Source organism: Cryptomeria japonica, chromosome 1 (assembly GCF_030272615.1).
Source record: "Cryptomeria japonica chromosome 1, Sugi_1.0, whole genome shotgun sequence".
Classification (NCBI taxonomy): domain Eukaryota; kingdom Viridiplantae; phylum Streptophyta; class Pinopsida; order Cupressales; family Cupressaceae; genus Cryptomeria; species Cryptomeria japonica.
This window is the reverse complement of record NC_081405.1, coordinates 365,851,361-365,867,475: the sequence shown is the minus strand read 5'-3', so window position 1 is coordinate 365,867,475 and position 16,115 is coordinate 365,851,361. Positions and strand designations below refer to the sequence as shown.

General features: G+C 36.3%; 1 protein-coding gene across 2 annotated transcripts in view; it reads right to left on the bottom strand.

Moving 5' to 3' along the window:
• The window catches only part of LOC131069115 (vacuolar protein sorting-associated protein 2 homolog 1), a 120,129-nt gene that overhangs the window by 62,621 nt on the left and 41,393 nt on the right, over positions 1-16,115 (bottom strand). For both annotated transcript variants that reach the window (XM_058004429.2, XM_058004430.2), the window contains exon 2: positions 5,789-5,919. In XM_058004429.2, the coding sequence (XP_057860412.2) occupies positions 5,789-5,919 (131 nt within the window). The remainder of the gene's footprint in view (positions 1-5,788; positions 5,920-16,115) is intronic.

Genomic DNA, 16,115 nt, shown 5'->3' with positions numbered 1-16,115 from the left:
CATTAATGAATAGTCATGAATATATGTTAATGAATTTTCCTGAGAACATGTTAATGAATATTTTCTGAGTATATGTTACTAAATACATGTTAATATAGGAATATGTAAATGTAGATTATGGAATGAAAATGATAATGAATTGTGGAATGTAATATGAATGATGTGGCTATATGATAGAGGCTATTGGGAAGAAATTATCTTAGTCTAATGTAGGGGTTATGATAATCCCTGGTAGGCAGTATATACTGAGTATCTATATGCATATATCTTATGGCTTGGTTGACAAAGTTCATCCAAGAAAAGACGGATCTGGCCAGTCCTCTCTGGTAGACTTGGATGATGAGATGCATCATCCAAGGCAAAGAATTGATCATATATGATGGTCTTCCTTGGTATGGCTTGGGTGTAAGAAATTACATCCAAGACAGGAATCGAATTAACCTTCGATTTCCTGGTATGGCTTGGGTGTAAGAAATTACATCCAAGACAGGTATCGAATTAACCTTCGATTTTCTGGTATGGCTTGGAACTAAGATGGGTTCCAAGAAGGTGAGCTTCACAACCGCCTAAGGACATTTCCCAGTACTGCACTCGTATCCTTCTTATTAAATAAGAATTGAGATTAGTGTTAATTAAGTAATTGAAGTTTAATTGCAAATTAGATTAGTTATATATATATATATTTGTTGTATTCTAACAATCTGTTTTGGAGGGCAATGATCTCTAACTAGTAGGCACATTACAAAAATCTTCAGTCTCAAGTGGACGATCATTATGAACATCATCATCATCATCAGCAGCAGCAGGAGCAATCAACTCACACTTTGGATATATCTCATCGAGGTCAATTGGCAAGCCTTCCTCAATAGTTCCTGATTTTGCCCATGTAGAAATTAGTGTTTGCCTTACAAGTGAAAAACACAAAGAATAGTGAATACAATTTCAAAAACTGCAACTATATATTGATATTCTCACCTCAAGCTTTCCTTATCTTCAAGCGGAGGTTGTGATGAACAAATACCAAGTCATTTATTCGTTATTGTGATAGGCGGTTGCATTTCTTGGAATTTACGTGTTCAAAAACACTCCAATTACGCTCACAAGCTGATGAGTTGCATGGTTGGCTCAAAATGCGCACTGCCATCCACCTTAAATTTGGTATTTCGTCTCCAAAAGAAGCCCACCATGCAACTGAAAAACACATTATATGGAGATGATATTGTAAGACTAAGAATATCTTATAATCTTAACAAGCTTAATGAGAATGTTGGCAAAATAAAGAGTGTCAAAATTTTATAGAGTCTACCTGATTGAATGGTCTTTCTGCTTTGTATAGCAGCCCTAGAAGAGAGAAAACCCTTAGCATGCTTGTACACTTCCAACTCTATCGTAGCCGCATCAAATTTTTCCAAGTTAGGAAACATTTTTTCCATGCACTTGAAGAAGCCTTGTTTGATCTCAACATCAATTTCCATGAAGTCAATCTTATAGAATAACAAAGGATTGAGCAAGTATCAGGATTGAGCAAGTATCCCGCAGCATGGAGAAGAGTGTGCATCTGTCCATCCCATCTCCTATCAATTATGTCCCACAACGGCATATACCTATCCCTATTATTTTCCAACTTACTCCTTATCACCTCCTTGGCCCTATCCATGGCCTCATACACATATCCCTGGGGGGGTTTTCCCCATCCACTAGTCTCAAGACTTTTACTAAAGGCTTTGAAAATTCTACAATCTATTCAATCGATTCCCAAAAGGTGGTAGAATACATGTACTCTGCCATTTGCTTGAGTTGTGAAGCCAGACTCCATCCACTCAGTTGAAACAAACATTTGCCTCAAATTACCTTTTTGTTCACATAATGTTTGTAATGCAAGGAAATATGTTGCAAATCTCATCACCCCTGGTCGAACTAGCTCCTTGCCTCCTATGAAAGAGCGCATTATAGCCAAAACCCTCGTGTGATTATAGGCAAATTTGGTAACCTTGTGAGACTTCTGAAATGCTTCCTTGACCCATTCAATTTTTCCAATGTCCTCTAGGGTTAGAGCAAGGCAATGTGTTGCACATGGTGTAAAAAACATGGAAGGGTATTTATCTATTAGGAGTCTCCCTGCAGCAACACAAGCAGCAGCATTGTCTATGATAAATTGAACCACATTTTGTGGCCCTACATCCGTAACTACCACGTCATACATCTCAAACAATGCATTTGTGGATTTCATCATATTAGATGCATCCACAGATTTCAAAAAAACAATGCCAATCTCACAAGAGACAAGGAAGTTAATGAGAGTTTGGTTCCTTCTATCAATCCAACCATTTGACATGATACTGAAACCAATTCTAGCCCATTGTAACCGATGTTGTTTAACAACATCTTGAACATCCTCTACTGCATCTTTCAGCATACCAACCCTCAATGACTCATAAGATGGGGCTTGAAACCCAGGGCCTACAACTGTAATAGCATCTACCATGGGTTGCCAATATGGATTTCTGGAAGCATGGAATGTCGTGTGAGAGGATTACCAAAAATTACCAATTGCCTTCTTTGCTTGTTCAGTGACAGTTTTCCTCCATCCTGTACTCTCCAAAGTGGTTTGTGATCCTAGTGTAGTACGAAGTTGGAAGAAAGTATTAATGTTTCCTCCACCTGTGTTTGGTCCACGTGCTATAGAATTAGGTGTTGACCCACATTCCCTGAAACTCCCATCTTCGCCATCCTCCTCACCCAAATGGTTCGTTCTGGGATCTGCAGAACTAGAACCTAGTTCAACCCCAATTCTTGCCTTTTTGGCCTTACTCTTAGCAATCCCGTCAAGAGATTGCTTTGCCTGATACGAGACATCTGCAGGGCATGCTTTGCATATCACAATGTTATTTCCTCATTCTTTGGACAAATGTCATTTGAAACGATAAATTCCACCACTGATCTCTTCTAGATACCAATTGCACTTGACCTTCGTGCTACCAGAAACTATTGTGCAATGTGTCCACGCAAAGTCTTTTTGACGTGGCATTGTGATCAAGAATCAGTTCTACAAAAACATTTTAGTTCAGTCTTTTAGCATTTAAATGTTACAGTTGTATGTTCATAAGGGATGCTAACCATTTCAATAGATAAGCTTGAGGAATATAGATTTGGTAGCTTCTTTAGATGGACTAAAGATTACTATGTTTAGAAAACCTAATTAAATCAATGAATTAGTGAAGCATCAAGAGGGCTAGTGAAAATGTGTCAAAATGTGTTAAATGAAATGACCTTTAAGAATAACCTGAATTGACAACCATCTATCACTACCCAATAATTTCAGCGATTTGAAAAACCTGCAGCAATTACATTTGTCATGCAGCATCTACATTTGTTAGGGTGGAAAACTTTCAAGAGGTTGCCAGTCTCTTTTTAGGTGCTCACGGTACTCGAACATTTCCTTTGCAGGGACTTTTTTAACAGAATCCAACATTACTAAAGCTGGAATATTTGAAGCTTACTAGCCCCAGGAAATTGAAGAGGTGTCTCACTAATTCATTTGGACTAGCCCTCTTGATGTTTCACTCATTCATTGATTTGATTAGGTTTTCTAAACATAGTAAGCTTTAGTCCATCTAAAGAAGCTACCAAATCTATATTTCACATGTGAGGTTCTCTAAATCAAAAAATTTGTCTAATCAGCATTATGTCAGATGTGAAATGTTCTAATCAGAAATTATGTTCTAATTAAGATTAAGTTTTTTTCACATGTTGGGTTCTCTAAATCAGAAACTATGTTCTAATCAGCATTATGTCAGATGTGAGATGTTTTAATCAGAAATTATGTTTAATCAGAAATCTGTGCCAGTATCACCTATGCTCATATAATATTTGTTGATAATATCACTACATTAACTGTTATTGTATTGGTTTTTTTAAATCTGAAAATTACTTTAGCCTATGGTAGGATTTTGTACATCTTGTTATAATGTGTAATGCGAACACAATTGTTGTTACACATCTTTGTTATATTTTTCCACCTCCCTACAAGCATCATCAATATTAACCAACGCTGTAACATTAAATTTATCTCAACTACACTTCCAAAAGTCTGTGTCAACATCATCTATGCTCACATAATCCTCGTTGACACTATCACTACATAACCAGTTTAACCTGCTAAGGGTTGTGGCGAGTTCTTTGGTTTCTATAATCTGCTATAGTAAACTATTCTTATTTATAGTAACATAGTAACCTGTATTACTGCTATCATTTATAGTAAACTGTATATAGCAGTAATATAGTAACCTGAATAATCATAGTAAGCTTAATACAGTTTACTATCATTCAGTTTGAATAACTATGATAGTAAACTGTATTCTGCTATCAGAAATAGCAGTAATCAGAATACACATAGCAACACAACAATCTATCATAGTTCGAACTGTAGTAATCAGAAATAGTATGTTCTAAATGTATTTAGAAATATGTATGTTCTAAACTGTATTCTGCTATCATTTAAAACATACAGTTTTACTATCATTTAGTAGTAAACTGTATTTCTGATTGAACATAGCAACATACAGTTCTAAATAACTGTGTTTACTATATAGTTCTTCCTGTATTATAGTTTATCAAAAATAGTTTACTATAGTAACATACAGTTCTAAATAACTATGTTTTCTATAGTTCAGTTACCAGTAAACAATGAACGAATACAGTTCATAGTTTACTGGTAACTGAACTATAGTTTACCCACATTTGAATAAACTACAGTTACCAAACCCCTAGAATCTTTAGAACTGTGGTAAATAGTATAGGAAGAATTGTAAATAGAAATACCTCAAAAATTGAAGTCGCCAGTAATGCCTTCTGTCGCGCGACCAAAAACAAACTTCTATTCGCTTCCCTTCGACTTCAACTTCGTCTCTTAACCCTTAGCCACGAGCTCAGTGAGTAAGCTTGAAAGTAGACGGCTATTTATTGAATTTTGCGGACATTTTAGGGTTTTCGCGGCATTTTTTTTGCGGGATTTCGCGTAGTGCGATTAATCGTTTTTTTTTTTTTGGCGATTAAAATGGAAAAAATCATTGAAAATCGGCACCGATTTTTTCCGATTTTTTGGGGGAATTAATCGGGAGCAGCTTTTGATTGCCGATTAATCGGGAATAATCGGGATTTTTTCCCAACTATTGCTTCTTTGCTTTAGATAATACTTTAACATGTGATGCATTAGCTGTAGAGCGTTGATTGGCTGCATAAAAGCATCATCACAGGCAATATGCTTAATAAATCTTTCGTTGTTGAGCTTCATGCATTGACAAGTTGATCTGTATGTACACCAAGATTAAATGTTTCAGACAGTGCATAAATTATCCACACTTCCACGTAAAGGTGTCAGGTCACATTAAAATAATATTAAATCAAGACTCGAAAATACCTTTTGTTGTTTCTAGGTGAGCAAACACTTCCTGACAATGTTTATGATGATGCAACACTAGCATATGGTATGAGAGTTCAATGTCTCATTGACGGGCAATATCAAATCAGCCTACAAAGTATAGATGGCAAAAGCAAAATGATGTAGTGCTAGAACAACTTAATAATATTAATGTTAACCATATCTTTTAATTAGCATCCATTGCATCATTAAATTTTGAAACAATATTCAGAAATGTAAAATCAACTCAAGCCATAGGAAAAATCATGGATAAAATAAAAGAAGACAAAGCATAAATGAGACCTTGCTTCGCTGGTTTCTTAATCCAGTCAGATTAATTATGTGCATTTTCAGTTTACAAAAATATACCATTTGTCCTTGCTTTGCTGTTCTCTTAATCTCTGCAATAAGCTTTTTCTCCTGAGATTGCAGACCTTGTCTTTCACGTTCTATATCACGAATAGATTTGTCTAGCATCCGTTTGTTCTCCCGCAGAAGTTCTATAAACAATAACCATTAAGTTCAATGCAGTACTCTTATTCTCATTGCCTGGTACATATTGTTATACAAAAACGATAGCATATATACCCAGGGGTTCTAGTGACTTATATCAGTAAAACCATATAGATGATAAGAAAAATTGCCTCTAATAATTCAATTTTTTAGTCTGCTCAACTAACGGTAGCAAACCATAAGACAATCTTATCAGTTTTGTTTGTAATATATAGTGACCATCCTAGGCGTTTTTTCATAGAAAATCAATTGCAAGAGCCCATGTTCTGTAATGTTTGATCTCTTAAATGTGTTTCAATATTTATCACATTGTACAAATTAAGCTGAAAAAATATAGTAAGTCCCATAGTACCATAAACCCTCTAAATTGAGAAAAAAAATTCACAATTTCTAGTTCTTTTCATCTGTACATATTAAAACCTTGTTTTTAATTTAAGAGAGTGGAACACATTGACTCAGTCTGTCTCTAACCTTAGTTGACCAAACATTAAAAATTCATTGAAGTTCGTTCTACATGCTTTCATATATTTTCAAGAGAGAATTTATATATCATAGTTTTTGCTCAAAGCCTCAAACATGACTCGCGCTGCTTTTAAATTATTGTATTTCATTTTTTGTTTTATATTGGGAGGTCTGTAAATCATAGGACCTATTTGTGACACCCTCCCTAATAAGCCCTTCACTACGAAGAGAAGCACTGCTACATAGCCAAACCATTGGAGAAAAGCCTAAACTAGCAATGCAACAAAAAAACCAAATTTGACCAAATAAGAATATGACACCATCATAACTGATTTCTAACATCATCATGGCATCATTATTACAATCAAATGCTCTGGTTTTTTAGGTATAAAATTTTACTCCCTCCTTGCCAACAAATGCCAACTGCACTAATCACAATTGTTTAGCTGATTGGCCTGACTAATGTTAGTGCTAATACATAATATTCATTACATATATATGCCAAATGAATAGCTTTATTTAAAGCACGCTGAAGACTGATTTCTATCTCCAGCTTCCTGTAAGACATAGAGAAGAGGAAAGGGATTTGGGCTTTGACTGAGTGCTGATGTCAACATGGGTAACAGTCACATCAAGGAATTGATCACAGGTTGACTAGACTACTGACTACATTGTTTTTGTTGAGCAGAATTGACTGTTGTTGTTTGTTGATTGTTGTAAGGTACAGAAGAGATGTCTGCAAGAGACAAGTTGAGTATCGATTGTTACTTTGGCTCTTGTACTTATAATGACTAGAAATTGATGTTCTCTAATCATTGTACTTACTTTAACCAAGGATTAAATGCTGTCTTGATTGCCAAGTTAATCAAGATACCCAAGTCGATTATATAGTAATAATTGGCTGCTATAAATGCTGAGTTTTATTGTCATAATGCTGCTGCACATTGCCAGTATAGAATCCTAATGTAGATTTCTATCTCCGTTGTAACAAATGAATGTATGAGAGCATTGGCATGAGTTAATCTTTCGGTAAGTCTGCAAATGTCTCCCATAGGTTGAACCAAAGAAAACCACCACATAACCATTTTGGGATTTTTCTATGGGCATTTGTAGGTCATCTTCAAGATGGCTGACAGTTACAAATAGTCCATGGATAAGTGTAACTGTTAGGAAAGGTGTCTTATATACCTTGCATAATATTAGTAATAATATTATAATATTGTTATTATGATATTAAGATGTGCAGCATCTTAGGACTTAGGATGTGGACGCTACACTAAGACAATCTTGGGCGCACTTGTAATGGTGTATGGAATATTGCAAATGTATTTAATGTGGGAGTCACGCTAGAAAAATGCATTTAATATTTTTTTATTTTTTTTTAAATGCATTTAATATTAAGAGGTAATAATTGAACACGGAGGACCACATGGGATGTCTTGGGGATGTGAGAGGTCACACATTAGGCACATGGTTTAGGATGCACATGGTTCTATATAATACCATTTGATAGTTTTGTGCAAGTTTGATGTAAACAAGCAAGCACATGGGCATTGTATGAATATGTTGGAGTGTCTCTAGTGAGCAAATTGCATGTTCTGCCAGTATTCTAAGGAAGTCATGGATTGGGATGTATGTTTGCATAATGCTATTATAACACATTCTCATTTGTTGTTGGATTGTTCATATGAAGGAGTGCAATTATTTTTTACTACTAAAGAAGACTTGCACGGATGAAAGTCTCATTGTATTGTAACTATGTTCTATTACTAATATAGGGTACGATGCAGTGTTTTCTTGTTGGGTTTTTCCCAAAACAATTTTCTAGGATAAATTTGGTGTTATCTTGCTTATTATTTACCATTTACTTGTATTGAGGATTCAATAGCCTATTTGGCATAGTTTCTCCTATAATTTTATGCAAAAAAAATTATATTTAATCATCAAAATAGTTGGAATTTCCTAATATTTGCCATCAAAGCCTAGTATTCGCCCTATGGAGGGGACACTCTCCTTGCATGCTAACCTTTTGCTTAAGTGGAATCTATACATAGGTGGACCCAAGGTTTTGTAGATGGAGGTGGCAAGCATTTCTAATTCAGAGATATCAATGTTGTGGTGTTGGTGTGTTTTTTATGCACGCGCAACTCAGAATAAAATACCCAAAGATTTCATATTCTCTCTTGATCAAAATATTCTATGTGCTAAATAGACGAACTGTGTGATCACAAAGACAACTCCAAGGTTCCAGATTCATGCAAATAGTCTCAGTTGGTTCATTGCGATATGTTGGTAATCTCAAGGGGGACTTACACAATAATTCAAGGAGTGAATCAATCAAAGGATTCTATTGATTCCCAACACTTGTAACTTTCTCTTTTTTGGAATGATTTTGCAATAAGCTCTTTTTCAGTCCTACTTCTACTAGACTTTTGAAAAAAAAGGCAAAAGATAAAGGTTTAGGAAGATAATTCTAACCCTAAGCTAATCCTATGAACTCAAGAGACAGAAATTGCAAAAGTGGAATCAAAAACCAATTCTTGCTTCACCAAATTCAACAACTACACAAGAATGGTGCTATCTTCTAAGGATTTCAAAAGATTTTCATATCACTCGTTTTCACCAACATTTTGAACAATGAATAAAGCAATAGAAGTTAGATTTCGTTTACAGGTTCAGGCTAACTTTGCACAATAACTGAAAATCATCCAATTATCAAAAGTATGAACACATCATTCCACATTGAGCAATTCCATCAAATCCTTCATTCAATCTAATAGCTTGGAAATAAAACCTACTCTAAGGAGAGCCAAGAAACCAAGCTAACTTGCAAAAGTAGACCAAATTCACCAACAATTGAACAATGAATTATGTCTTAGCACTTAAGAAGTATCACTACGACAATTTCTCCAAGATCTCTCCCTTTACAAATGAGAGGATGAGGGTTTACATAGACACTCCATTACAAAAAACGGCCCAAATTGATTCAAGATCAACGGCCAAGATTAAAACATCAACCCTAATTAGGGCAAGCTAACATAGCTATCCAAAATGAACCAATGAGAAATAAACAACTAATAGATCCAACTTTCTTCTAGAAGCAGACATCCCTTATCCTTTTCCTTTGGCAGCAAATTCAATGAAGTTGATCACTATGGGGCCCAGCTCTTTTATTGGGACACTTGGCATAATGTCGACCTTGTATTCCATCAGGTCCATCTTATCAGTTTTCAAAGTCCCTCCTCAATGTTGCTTCCAGATTGGATTTGCGGAAGTGAAGAAGTTGCTTTGAACTTTGGCCTTCAGGTTCTCTACATTCATGTCCTTGTCTCAAACTATTTCCTTCTCAAGCATATCGGAGATTGTGACGAAAACCTTGTCTTGGATTGCTTTGATTGTTTCTTCTATTTTGGCATCATGAATCTTCATCTTTTCCAAGAATAATTTATCAATTAAGGAATTTTCTTTTCCTTCTTCTTTTCTTGAAGTATTCAAGGTCCACATGGCCAAGGTTGGTATCCCCAACCCTCTTCCATTCCATCACGATCTTGGACTCCAACTTTAGGTTCTTTGTTATTGAACTTCATTTGAGTCTTTCTAAAATCCCTCCTTGAGCTAACATCTACCACCTGAAAATCATGAAAAAATTTCTAAGTTAAAAACAATAAGGGGGGGGAGGGGGGGGAGGCGTGGGTGTTTGATGTTAATTTCCAGCCCAGAGTGCAAAGTTGAAGAAATTTTCAAAGGTTAATTCTTAGACCTAGTAAAATTTTGGAAATTGAAACATTTGCCCCTAAAAGCATAAAAAAGAAAGATGATTTCGAATAAAACTTGACAAATCTGAAGTGAAATTTCTCTTGGAAGATGACTTGGAAATTTGTACTTTTGAACATTTTCAACACTGCGCCAAATTTTATAGAGTTTTGAACCTTTACAACACTTAGGCATTCCATATGCTTGAGTGGACTTGATGTTGGGTCAAAGAATTTTCTTATTCCCAAGCTGGAATTAACATTTGGACAAGGAATTTTGACTATCCTCAGGGAAACTTGGCACTTGATTTCAACTTTTCTTTCAATCCACCCACACTTAGCCGAATTCTCCTTCATTTTTCTTGAACAAATCTTCTTCTTGCTTGAGGAATTTCCTTGACACTTAGCCAAACTTTCAAACTTTTCTCCAAGGTATCAACACTTAACCAATTTTCTAATCCCCTCCTTGGACGGACTTCATGCTGCAACAAGGAAATTTCTTAAGCTAGCCTGGGAGGACTTGATGTTGCCTTGGAAATTTTGCCCCAAGGCATGGGCGGGCTTCAGCATGGTTGAGGATTTTTCACTTGCCAAAACACTTAGCTAAATCTTCTCTTCCTCAACTTGGGCTGATTTCTTCTTGTTTTCTACCTTTGCTTTATTCATCTATACTTAGCCAAGTTTTCTCCTTTTCTTCACCTTGGGAAAATTCTTCTTGTGCTTAGCCTTTTTGCTTTATTCACCTTGTCATCAATACTTAGGCGAATTCTCTCTAATTCCACACTTGCTTTAATTGTTTTTTCAAACTCTTCTCTCTTTCACTTATGCGAATTTCCTTGTGCTTTATCTTTTTTTGCTTTAATCCTTTTACCTCCAACACTTGGGCAAATTTTGTTCTTGCCTTCGACTTTCGTTTTTCTTGCTTTAATCCACTCCAACTTAACCAAATTTTCCTTCTCAACTTGGGCAAATTTTTGTCCTTGCTTTACTTGCTTTAATCCTTGCCAAAACTTTCCTCTGTCCACGGACTTCCTCATGACTTGGGGAATTTTCACACCAAGGGGGACGGACTTTGCTTGCATTTGAGGAACATTTCCCTCACCTTGGGCAGACTTTGCATGAGCACAAGGAACTTTTCCATGTCCCAAGGCGAACTTCACACTAAGATAAGGAAAAATGCCACTTGATAGGGCGGGCTTGGTAGTAGGATAAGGAATTTTACTTGCCTAGAGGGCAGACTTCGCACATGGAAAGGGAACTTTCACATTTTCCAAGGGTAAACTTCATCTTGAATTAGGAATTCTTCCAATCTCCCTAGGCAAATTTCATCTTGGCTTTAGAATTTTTTCTCATCTCTCTATACTTGCCAAAATTCTAGCTTTTCCCTTTTCAAAGTGCCAACACTTAAAAAAAATTCTCACCCACTCCTAGGGTGAACTTGACAATGGGAAAGGGAAGTTTGTGCTATCCTTGAGGGCGGCATTTGCTTGAGACAAGAAATTTTCTATGTTTCCCAAGGGCGGACTTCATTGTGACTCGGAAATTTCCTTCATGTTTTGTACGAACCTGGCACTTGATCAAGAATTTTATGCTTTTCTTGGTTGGACTTCACATGGAATCAAGAAATTCTTCCATGGATAGGCACTCTTTCTGATTTGGACAAGGAATTTCTCAACCCAAGATCCAAACTTAGTCAAATTCTTGTGATCTTCAATTAGATTTTTGGAAATTATCCTCCAGATTCGAAAGTTATTTTATACATGCTTTGTTCCAGATGAATTCCCTTGACTTGACACTTTTCTAACTCGATGACCACCTGTGATCCCGAAAAAGCAACTAAAGAAAACTTTCTATATCCAGAAAAAAAAGCAACTTTCTATTTATAGGAAAAAGAAAGAAAAAAAAGCAGGTTCCCGGGCAAAAAAGCAAAATTTCCTAAAAATAGAAAGTTGTCAGAATTGACCTCAAGAAATTGTGATTTTACTCCTTCGACCTATCTGAGCACATCCATAGCATCAAAACACTCCTTCGACCATTCCTTCTCCTCACCGATTTGATGGCTCCTCCAGATTTTGAAAAACTTGACTCATTTGCAAAGGTGAGAGACTAGAGACCATAGTTACAAGACTCGGACTTAGCAAGCTGATTTTTGACTCGGACTAGGCGCCCAGACTCGGCAAAGACTCAGCCAAGACTCGGCAAATTGAAAAACCCACGAAATTCAAAGATTTTTAAGGATTTAAAACCTGTTTCATGCATCCTTTAATAAAAAAACCTTAAAGACACAATAATCTCATCAAATAGAAGCTATTTTGAACACATACACAAGTTTACATTCATCACATAAGTATAAACGCAAATTTTAGCCTTGAGCTGAAGGAAATAAGCTAAACTAAATAACACATTAGAAATACAAATAGAGTCAAATGTCTACAAAATTCATGGAATATGAAATCCATATCATCAAATGTTCGAGGCTCAGAGGAGCCAATATCATTGATCACTCGACCCTGCAACCATCCTACGTGTGTGCCTAAGATAGGTCCTGGAACGTTCTGCAGCCATGATCTCTACTTGTGTCTCAACCTTTACCTATACTCAGCTAGCTACAACAGTGACTAAGGATAGCATATTTGCCTTGATAGTGGCTAATCTAGTGGTATCTCAGTCTACAAATCTGTTTCAAGTACTTAGATGGTGCTTGTTTTCCATTTGGAGGTGCATTATAGTCCTATCGCTGCCTTAGAAGGGGTTGTTTCATGCCAAAAAGGTGCTACATTGTTGTTGTTACTGACTGTCCACAAATATGAGTTTGCATCAGGTCCGCAACTTCCAAATTAGCTGCCCAATCGACATATTTTGGTGGCTTTAAAATTATTAGATGGTTGTTAAGTCATTTCATATTGTTATCTTCAAGTTTAGCAATGACTATGCTCCAAAAGTAACGTAAAAAAGCATTATGAATGAATGTGAAAACACTATTCAAACTTGTCAACAAATAAACTTAATCAGCGTTGTCAAGAAAACTCTTTCTATTTGGCAAAATCTTTCAAAAATTAAAAAATTAGGGGTTTACACTACAATTTACAAAGAAAATATCAAATATTTTGTAACTATTCATTCTCCTCCAACTAATCCAAGAAAAATGACTTTTTATGGCAAAAGAGAAAAGATATGCACCTTTTATTGCACTTAAAACTAAGACTTTTTTTTTTTTTGCTTTTTGTCATGTGCTGGCACAGCAAAGTCCAGGGCTCGAGACTCGTGAGTCTGTGCAAACCCGGCCAGACTTGGTCAATTCCAAGTCCAGGTCCTCTTGCCTCAGCAGAGGTGACCCACCTCAAGACTTGGCGAGTCTGGACCAGACTCTGCGAGTCATGTAACTATGCTGGAGACAAAACCTTGAGACGCCAAAACACTACCCTAAAAAGAAAAAACAAGGGGGTCCCCATTTGCAATGGGGTGATGTGTGAAAACGTCACAACATGTGGATCTATGATATTCCATTGTTCCAATCAATAGATTTGGTGGTTTCAGATTTGCAAGGTTTCCAGATTTTTTTTTTTATGATGTCCCTATTGGGGATATTCCTGATTTCTATGCCTGGAAACAATATTAATCACTAAAAAAACTAATATTAGAAATATTAAAGATCAAGAAATTATGAAAATATAAAAATCAATACATCATAGCATCATTAATATTCAGCTCAATACATCATAGCATATTCCTCGCAGCCAATCACATCATGAATTCTTTGGAAATGCTTGTAGATGGCACAATTATCAAGGCTATTTGTCCTTGACTTGTCGAGAGCATGGAAGGTGGGCCGCCCTTCCATCTCTCAGTACACGTTGGCGTCTTGCTGTCCTCCTTGATCAAGCCCAAGAGCATGGAAGGATGGCCATCCTTCCAACTCTTGTTAAACTATATAAGAGCATGAAAGGGGGGTCGTCCTTTCATCTCTTGTTAACTTGGAAGGGATTTCGTCCTTCCTATTTGCAAGACACTTCCACAAATTCAAAACTGATTTCTCAAGGAATTTCCTAGATTATTGCTAACTAAGTACCTCTTGATAAATTAACAGGTTTATTCTCAAATGGCTCCAACAAATTATTTTATGTTGTATATACTTGTTTTTATAATCTGAATTTATTATTCAATTGATGATCTGAATTCTTTTAATTGCTTATGAATGATGTCTTCCCAAATGAATCTTGCCCCTTTTATATCTTCCTCTTTGGAGAGAGTCATATTTCTTCATTTTGCAAGGGATGCCTCTATTCACGAAGCACTGCCTTGAAATATTGTTTGGTAATTTCTGTCCCTAATATTTCTTCATTTATCTTAGTCGGCCTCCTCTGGAATTTGCTGGCTTCGAATTTCTTTATTTTTAACCTAGTTGGCCCCTCACTAATATCTTTTGGTTCAACAAAAAGGCATATATTTCTTAGTAAAGCTGCTATAAAAGCAGTGTTCTTCATGGCGGGGCCATGACAATTTTCAAATGGATTCAAATTTGCATGCTTTACATGGTTTAAGCAAACAATAGTGCTCTTGGAAATGTTTACAGATCTGGAAGATTTAATATATGCATGTTCATGTGGCAGATCTAAGATATCCAGCCATTGTTGTAGGTTGATATTCAAATATTTAATGTGGTAGTTTGTGTTGTGTTGCTGGAGGTTTGTGGTTTGGATCTCCAGGGGACTCATAATGGTCAATTTAGTTTTATTATTTGGTGCATTGTGTGCCTACCATTGTTTCTACTTTCTAGCAACACGTGTGAAAGTGCTCAAGGGTTTGATGTCACCTATTATGCATGTGGGCATCAATAAAGAAAGTGCTGATTTGTTTTTTGGCATAGTGTGTGTCAAAGACATTTGTGTATGGACAAAATTGGAAAAGGAACAGGCATATCTATAATTGAGTAAATGTTGGGGTGTTGGGTGAGCAACATGAGCAATACAATGTGAGCACATTGAAGAAATGCATGAGTGTGGAGGAGTTTGAGTGCACGGTTATTGTGAAACCAACAACAGGTACTATTAAGTATGAAAACTAGACCTCAAATTTTTGTCTTTGATATTGGTCATGAAAGATGCCATATCTACACCAAGGCATCACTAATGGATGCACCACAAAGTTTTGCATGGTTGACATGTTTTTCTATATTACGTGAGCAACGTGAAGGTTGTCTCAAGAGCACACAAGACTTTGAGCAGCAATAGGTGGCAAAAGAAAAGTTACAAGCCACATGAGTGCAAAGAATAAAAAAAATTGCAAGTTGTGGGCACAATATCCTCACTAGATATTGAGCTTTTTTCAAACCTAATACAACCTGAGAATTAAAATTTTGAGACTTTGCAAAATGAATTCATCTTTTGTCTTGTCATGTGGATTCTTTTTTTTTTTTGTTATCTCAGAGGTGTCCCCACAACTTGGCCTGCGACCCTGATACCGAGTCAGTCTAGGTAAGGCGAGACTAATCCTCTGGGCCACATGATAACCAGTGGGGGGCCCACCCCGAGCGTGCCTAGTTAGACCGGCTTTTTCATCCAGACGAAGTTTTAACCTACATCGATCGTTTGTGTCTTTCAACGGCTCGACCAACTAGTCTACACCACGGGATCGTCTTGTCATGTGGATTCTTAATAAATACTTTCCTTATTAAAAAAAGTGAACCCCCCTTCCTTTAGCACTTGGTCACATGGTGCATGTAGTTAGTGAAGGAGTGCTAGAGTTTAGCCTTTGGTCATATGGGGATAGAGTAGGTTTTTGAGCCTGAGGTCACATCATTATCCCTTGAGGGCTTACAAACTTGCTTGATAACCCTAGTGGGAGATCATTCTTTCAAGAGACATAATTTGTGCAAACAGAGGAGTTTTTTGACAATTGTTTTCTCAAATTACATATTTTTTGAGACATACATAGTGTGCAGTTGGAAATAGGTTTTGGAGATGATCTAA